Source organism: Rhamphochromis sp. 'chilingali' (assembly GCF_963969265.1).
Source record: "Rhamphochromis sp. 'chilingali' genome assembly, chromosome: 12".
NCBI classification, from domain to species: Eukaryota; Metazoa; Chordata; class Actinopteri; order Cichliformes; family Cichlidae; genus Rhamphochromis; species Rhamphochromis sp. 'chilingali'.
The window spans coordinates 1249957-1257938 of NC_137939.1; the positions used below are offsets into that span (position 1 = coordinate 1249957).

General features: G+C 42.3%; 1 protein-coding gene across 3 annotated transcripts; it reads left to right on the top strand.

Moving 5' to 3' along the window:
* kcna2b (potassium voltage-gated channel, shaker-related subfamily, member 2b) lies at positions 1-5134 on the top strand. Of its 3 annotated transcripts, none has more exons than XM_080898460.1 (3): positions 1-255; positions 1004-1150; positions 1847-5134. In XM_080898460.1, the coding sequence occupies exon 3, from the start codon at positions 1951-1953 to the stop codon at positions 3442-3444; it is 1494 nt and encodes a 497-aa protein (XP_080754586.1). In that variant the 5' UTR covers positions 1-255; positions 1004-1150; positions 1847-1950; the 3' UTR covers positions 3445-5134. The 3 variants fall into 3 exon arrangements, with proteins under 3 accessions (XP_080754586.1, XP_080754587.1, XP_080754588.1); XM_080898461.1 differs by having other exon boundaries at positions 1850-5134; XM_080898462.1 differs by lacking the exon at positions 1004-1150.
* Positions 5135-7982: the final 2848 nt, after the last annotated feature.

Consider the following 7982-nt stretch of genomic DNA (forward strand, 5'->3'; position numbering starts at 1 on the left):
CCTAACTGCAGCCCACGCATCTCTACTATGGTGAATTATGGTGAATTATGAGAAACACGGGAAGAGCCGGCAGCTCAAAAACAGTTAGACGTGATGAGATGACACAGCCGCTGGACTGATTAGTCAAATAGGGGAAGAAGGGCACATATGAAGAAATAGACGAACGACCTCAAGACACCTTTTGAGAAGAGAAAAACTGGATTTAACAAAACATTAATAGGCTACATGCGTCTGCACAACAACAAGACAATCGCGGTGAATTCCTGCATGCCATTAGCCTATCTGAAATAATGCTGCCTGTACTCGGACAGATAATGCTATGCTGCTTTGTTTAGTGCATGGAGACTGTTGTGGATTTCCATGATCCGCACAGGATAGGGCTGCAAATGGCTTGAGCATGTCTGGCACCTGCCCCTCCAAACTAACTCGCGCTTGCAGTCAACTACAACATTTCCATTTAATGTCTGAAAATGCATGAACTTGGCTGCTTGGACTCACATTTATTAGCAATAGTTTATTTCGCCATCAGAGGGTTGGTTTCATCCATGGAGTTGTGAATGCATTCTGTTTCTTAGTGATGTGCATCACTGGTGTAGTCATATGGATTTTCCCCATCCGAAAAAAAGGATGGTGATATTTACGTTGAAATAATTAAAAAGTAACATTTTTTTTAAACAACTTAGGAATCAAACAGGTGATTCCGCGTTATTTCTTAAATCTCCTCGGCGGCTTTCACAGTATCTTTTCTTCACTGATGCCAGGCATCAAGGCTGTCGTTGTTTTTGTTTTGGGCGACGGCAGTGTCATGTTAAATTTAACTAATGTCAGGATTTTAAGTGTGTTTAAGTGCAAACCACTTGCCCCCACCGTCGTCCCCGACCAGCTTCAGCCTGTAGCGTAGCTGCATCTCGGCATGTGCCCGCTGGTCACTGAAGCGATGGAGGTAACTCCTGCATCCTCACACCTTGTCCCCTCTCCCATTCCCACTGCCGCCTTGCTGCAGCGCCAGAGCTTCGGATGATATATGAGTGACAGGAAGGAGCTGCTTGGACCGAGGGGAGTGACTCAGGACCGGGCACTCTGCTTAAGATTTACCAGCAGAGGACAGAGACTGTAAACAAGCCCAATACGTGCCTGTGAAAAGTAGCAGGTAGGGGCTTTTGATTGATTGATTTTTTCAGACCTTATTTTAAAAATCAAAAGCTGAAACAAGTTTTTTGGTTTTTTTGTGGACCACCGTTGCTTTTGTGCAGCTGCTAATGAACAGAACAGATGTGTGTTATGTCAAACACGTGAATTGACAAATCTCCCAAAATCTTCTCTACTGAAAAAACTACGAAGTTTATTAAATTAGGTAAGATTTTTCTTCAGCATTGGTAGGAAATGCTGGTAACACCAGATTTATAGAGGAAGCTCATCTCAGAGACTGTGGAGCACTGAGCTCATAATCAGATTTGTTGGTTGTAATTGCACCCTGTGAGAGTGGATACTGTATTACTGGCCTGCATATTGATCCTGCAGTGTGCTCATATGAGGGAGAACTCATAACCTAATACACAGACACAATGGAGCCAGCGCTCGCAAATGGTTCTGCCCCCACCAACTTGTTATTTTCAAATGCTCTGCTTTCAAGGCTTTGAAGTAACATGGCCTTTCTGGGAAATAACAGCAGCTGAAAAATGTTTGGTTTAAGAATTGACAAAATAAGTGGATCATAAATGTTTGCCAGTGAATACAAGTTTCTGAACAAGTTATTCGTTTAAAGTCCCATAAAAAGTAGAGCGTGAAGCATGTGCTGATCACATTAATATTAAACCTACCTCTGCTTTCTGTCTGTTCCTTTTAGCAGGCAAATCTGCCTGACTGTACAAGTGTGTGGAGACTTTACCTACTTGTGGCCCAGCGTGGCCCCGCCCGGTCTGAAAGCTGCAGGTCCCATCTTCTTCCATCATGACGGTCGCTACCAGCGACCCTGCGGATGAAGCAGCAGCACATCCAGGTCAGTCTCATGACCATTACGACTCGGATCCGGATCATGAATGCTGCGAGAGGGTTGTCATTAACATCTCAGGCTTGCGCTTTGAGACACAGCTGAAGACACTTTCCCAGTTTCCAGAGACACTGCTAGGTGATCCTAAAAAAAGGATGAGGTATTTTGATCCGCTCCGGAATGAATACTTCTTTGATCGGAATCGACCAAGTTTTGACGCTATTCTGTATTATTACCAGTCTGGAGGGAGACTGCGCCGGCCTGTTAACGTGACTCTTGACATTTTTTCTGAGGAGATCCGGTTTTATGAATTGGGTGAAGAGGCTATGGAAATCTTCAGGGAGGATGAAGGTTTTATAAGGGAGGAGGAGCGGCCTCTGCCAGAAAACGAGTTCCAGAGACAAGTGTGGCTTCTGTTTGAATATCCAGAGAGCTCAGGACCAGCTCGCATCATTGCCATAATCTCTGTCATGGTGATTCTTATCTCTATTGTCAGTTTCTGTCTGGAGACACTGCCACTTAATCGAAACGAAGATGAGATGTATAACTCACTCCAGTCCACATACAACACCACCACTCCATCTGCAAGCTTTTATTTTACAGATCCTTTCTTCATTGTTGAGACGCTTTGCATCATCTGGTTCTCTTTTGAGTTCCTAGTTAGGTTCTTCGCCTGTCCCAGCAAAACTGGATTTTTTGGCAACATCATGAACATCATTGATATTGTGGCAATCATCCCGTACTTCATCACCCTCGGCACAGAACTAGCAGAGCGGCCAGAGGATGGCCAGGCAGGCCAGCAAGCCATGTCGTTGGCTATTCTCCGTGTCATCCGTCTAGTTAGGGTATTTCGTATCTTCAAACTCTCACGTCATTCCAAGGGACTCCAGATCTTAGGGCAGACACTGAAGGCCAGCATGCGTGAGCTGGGCCTCCTCATCTTCTTCCTGTTCATTGGTGTCATCCTCTTCTCTAGTGCGGTCTACTTTGCAGAAGCAGACGAGCCAGTTTCTCAGTTCAGCAGCATCCCCGAGGCCTTTTGGTGGGCAGTGGTTTCCATGACAACCGTAGGCTACGGAGACATGGTCCCAACAACTATTGGGGGGAAGATTGTGGGGTCTCTCTGTGCAATTGCCGGTGTGCTGACTATTGCACTGCCTGTACCGGTCATTGTATCAAACTTCAACTACTTCTACCACAGAGAGACAGAAGGTGAGGAGCAGGCACAGTATCTGAATATGCCAAGTGTGCCTAAAGCCAGCTCAGCTGACGAGCTGAAGAAGAGCGGTCGGAGCGGCAGTGGATCCACTCTCAGTAAGTCTGACTATGTGGAAATCCAAGAGGCAGTGAACCACAGTATGGAGGACTTCAGATCAGAGGCCAGGAAAACAGGAAACTGCACCCTGGCCAACACTAACTATGTAAACATCACCAAGATGCGTACAGATGTATAATGCGAGCTCGGATGATTTACTTCTGCTGGGATCTACAATAACTGTAGTGGGAAGCTAAAGGTCCGCATACTGATAAATGTATGGGGCCCAGTATAGGAGTACAGAGCAGATCAGTGAGATTAACGTGGAGAAAGGGTCAGTAGAGAAGACCACATCCTCTCCCACATCATGTTCATACTATAGAACTGTCAGCTGTCGTATTCACGACATTGTTAGTGTTTGCATGGAGTTAGTCTTACCTGTGAAAGTAGTTATCCTGCCTCCAACAGTAGCAAAATTGTAGCCTAACCATAATAATCAATAATAACAATATAAAAGGACCACAAATTTTTTTTATCTTCTTTCTCTAATTGCTGCACAAAGAATGCATGATAACAATATTCCAACAATATTACAGACGTGTCATAACTTATAAAACAGGCCACTCGATCAGCATTCATGGGCAGCTTTAATCTGCTGCTCTAACTGCCGAGGTCCAGATACACAGAAAGATCATTTCAACCAGATCACAGCTGTTCTCTCGAGGGAACACCGAATTAAGAAAGAAAGAACGAGAGTGCAGCACCAATATGCTGGTGGCCATGTGCACTAGTATTCATTCCCTTGCTACATCTTGTCTAGTACAAGCTAGCAGAGACAGGTAGACACCAACAGCCTAAATGAGTGCTTTGCTGTAATTCTGTACACCACATTCTTTTCCTGCCATTTCTTCTTGATGAAGTTCAAAATGATTTACAATGTCTATGCAGGGTGCGTGACTCTCTCCACTCGAAGCCTTTTCTTGCCTCTAATTAGTGCAGATTAGCAGGTGAACAGCAGAACACTGAACAGAGTGAATGTCTTAACGTATTCTACTAATGAGTGTTTTTAATATAATTAATTTATGATCAACGTGGTCTTATTACATATATTTTCATGGCCTTAATGTTGAATGAAATACTCTTTTAGTGTTCTGGGTGAGTTTCCAGCCTCTTTGCTGTAACCTTAGACACGCAGTTAAACGTGTTCAGCTTGACATCACTGCCCAAAATAAACGTTGCTGTTCTTGACTTCAAAGCATTCCATGTGTGTAGGAATAGATACAATGATTTTGTGGGCAAATTGCTGACATTCTGTTGCATATATCAACACAGCTTAGGTCTCATGATCAACTGAAATGTATATATGTCATTTTTAAGCTTCAGCTTTAGTGCCAGCATTTGAGTTTACTGCAAGTCTGCTTACGACGTCTTAAGCAGTTAGCTGTTAAAACAGAGTAATCTGACCTAATCAAGCTGCTTCACAGCGTTATCCTTTAATGGCCTCCATCTAAGGCAGACATGAAAAGGGAACATTTGTTTTCCTCTGAAAGTTGTTATGTGCAACCACCTGCTAAATTGGATCTTGGTTTGTAAAAGACATCAATTTTCTTTTGTTAATTTTGTATGCATTTTTTTCCGTTTCTGCACCCATTTCAGAAATCATTCCCCTGGCCCAACATATTTAACTAACCAAAACTTTTGCAGTTCTGATTTTGCAAAGCTGCATGTCCTCAAAAGTAATCATTGGTGCATGCATTAATATAAGTAATATTTGACAATAAAGAAAGGAAAACGTACTTAATTACATACATGGAAAGTTCTAAGTTAGAGAGGGTAGTGTGTTCATGTGGCAGCTTATTAGCTACCTCCAGCATAGGAGATGAAAGATATCACACGCCCTGTGGATGCTAACAACATCCCAAACTCTTCACTTTTCTATTTGTTATAGTCTGTTGCAGTCATGACCTAGTATCTATGTATCGTGAAAGCGCACCGTCTGCTGCCAGCTCAGTGGATGCACTGAGTTTCATAGCTGATCAGTCAGAGTTTTTGCTCACCCAAGTGTATTTGTAATGCTCCAAGGATCTGTCTGAGTGCTGCCATCTCTAACATATAGGTCCATCAACCTCGGTGTGTAATATTTTGTGGGTGAGAGAGCTTATGAGAGAGAAATAGACTCAGACACAAAGAGACTGTGAGAGAAACGTAGAGCTTTCAGAGACACACAAACTGACGTCACTGCTCTCAAATGCTGCTCCCCTTGTTTCCAGGCTAGAATGACAATGGTGCTCAGCGTTAGCACAGTGTTTACAGCCTATGTACTGCATATATTAAACACATGCACATAGTATATTAAACAAAGCAAACTGAAAGGAAACACTCCGTTGTGATGATGTCCACAAGTGCGTGTGGACCTGTGAGATAAGCTACAGTGTCTGCAAAGGCAAGTTACTGAAGACTTAAAATATAAGGAAGTAGAGCAAAGTCTGTGAAGGGAAGTATGATCATTCAAGTGAGACAACACTGCCGCAATTTTCTCCCTTGTATTTTTCTTATGTGTATTTGCATTACTATGAGCTGCTCCTGTGTACAGGAACACCTACGTATATATGTCACTTCAGGCTTAGGCTGGACGCTGTCTTTGCTGCTCTTCTTAGCAAGCATACAACACCTGAAATGACAACAAACTCTCAGAGGAACCAACAGCGTGGCACATCAGGATCTAAGTCATGGATAACACGGCTTTGCTGTACTGCACAACACGAGTGGACTTGTACACGGACACACATTCATACAAACACTGGGCATTTTAAAACATACAGACAGTGTACACAGATGCTTACCCGAGAGATGTAATCTTATGGACATGTCTGGCAGACGCATTTCTGTGACAGACTTCGCTGCCACAACGGACCTAAACCTGCCGATTGTGGGGTTTGCACAACTGTAGCCATGTAAATGTATCTAAGAGTTAGAGCTGCTTTGATTATGTCGTCAAGTACCTAATGCTTTAGAACCAGACTCTGCCATGTGTAGGTTCCTGCGTAATAGAAAATCCATGAAACTGATTTGCTTTGTCAGAAATGATAAAATCCTGTTGTTTTTCACTCTGTTTTTGTATTAATTAGCTGCCTTTGAGCCTCAGAAGTGGATGGACTGAGGTTTGATGCAGAGCTTGGTCAAATAAATCCTGTCTCAGTACAAAGTTACTCTCAGAAAACCAGTTGCTCTGCTCTGTCTTCTTCAACTGTTTGACAGGCAAAAACGTGTGTGAATGAAATATAAGATAATCCTCAGCTCATTGAATGTGTTGTTGTCTATACTTACAGCTGTCTATGCTCACTATATGTACAAGGATTGTTTTATCTGCTATTGTATGCAAAAGAAGGAACTAAGAATCAAGCTGTATATTATTACACCCAAAGAAATATGGATTTGAATGTCTGTCCTTATCATGTCCTATGAACATAAACTAAAAACAGAAAATATCTATTCAGAGATACTTTCATTATTTAAAATAAATGTATATTATAAAGTTATTATGAATTATACTGGTCTCATTGATAACATCAAGACTATATTTATGCTAACATGCAGCTACTGTTGTGTTTTTCTCATGTGGATTCACACCGTGGTGTCCTATAAGCAGCTGTCACAGAAACGATAGTGAAATCGGCTGTGACATCATTTTGTGTGAGAAAGAAAACAAAACAAAAAGGAAAAAGCTGTAACAGAGCGTAGGGAACCGCTACTGGAGCATCTGCTCTCATGTCCATTACATAAGGTGTATCAACCCTCACCACCTAAATGGTTTCGTGTCCCGCTTTTCGCCTTAAGTGAATCTTGTGCTCTCTGTGGATTACTGAGAAAGCAAAGTGGCCTATTTATAAAACCAGCAAGGAGGGGAGTGAGCGAGAGAGAGCAAAAGGCCCTCGACTTGTAATTCATCAGAGTGGGACAAGTGCAAACATTTCTCTGAATCAGAACCATTTGGCTCTCCCCCTTGTACCTGGTTTTTTTCTCCTCACGTCGCCTTGCTCACTTGTCAATATTCCAGTCATATTGCCCACTAGTGGTTCCTCCTCCCTGCAGGGTTATTGTCTCTTGTCTTTAGTGACGCTTTGGGGCAATTTTAATTACTCTTGATTTAGTGGCCTTGAAAAGTAGTGACATTCGTTCACAATATTACCAATATGTTTTTGTAGAGCTAGTCATTTTGATTGACATAAGTGCATTTGCTTTTATGCTGTATGAGGTAATATCTATTAGGCCAAGAGAGTGTCTCATGTGCAGGACATATTTCCCTGATGTACTGTGAGCTGATTTATACCCGAACATGCAGCCCTCTTAATAGCCTGAGTGCATCTTTACATTCATGTGTGTGGAGGAGGGGAGTTTCCTTTTTCATCAGTCCTGTATGGATGGTGAAAGACCCCGTTTTAATAACACTAGGTTTTCTTTTTTCTGTTCACCGGTTTATGATTTAAACAGCTAGAGGACTGTGTTATGTGAACACTCCATAATCATATTGGGTAAGGAAGACAAAGATAAATACATAAACCTATAAAAAGGTTAATTAATATGCCAGATATTCGATGGTGGATGGCTGACAGCCTGTCTGTGCTTTAGATGACCTGATGTTATTTATAGCTTTGACATAAAATCTATAGCCAGCTTTCACGATATACCTTTGCTTCCAGTGACCTGTTAATCTTCAGTATTCTCTTTAATTGTTGC

Bases quoted from the DNA above. Each gene is read 5' to 3' on its own strand.
- kcna2b (XM_080898460.1), top strand. From the start codon at position 1,951: ATGACGGTCGCTACCAGCGACCCTGCGGATGAAGCAGCAGCACATCCA.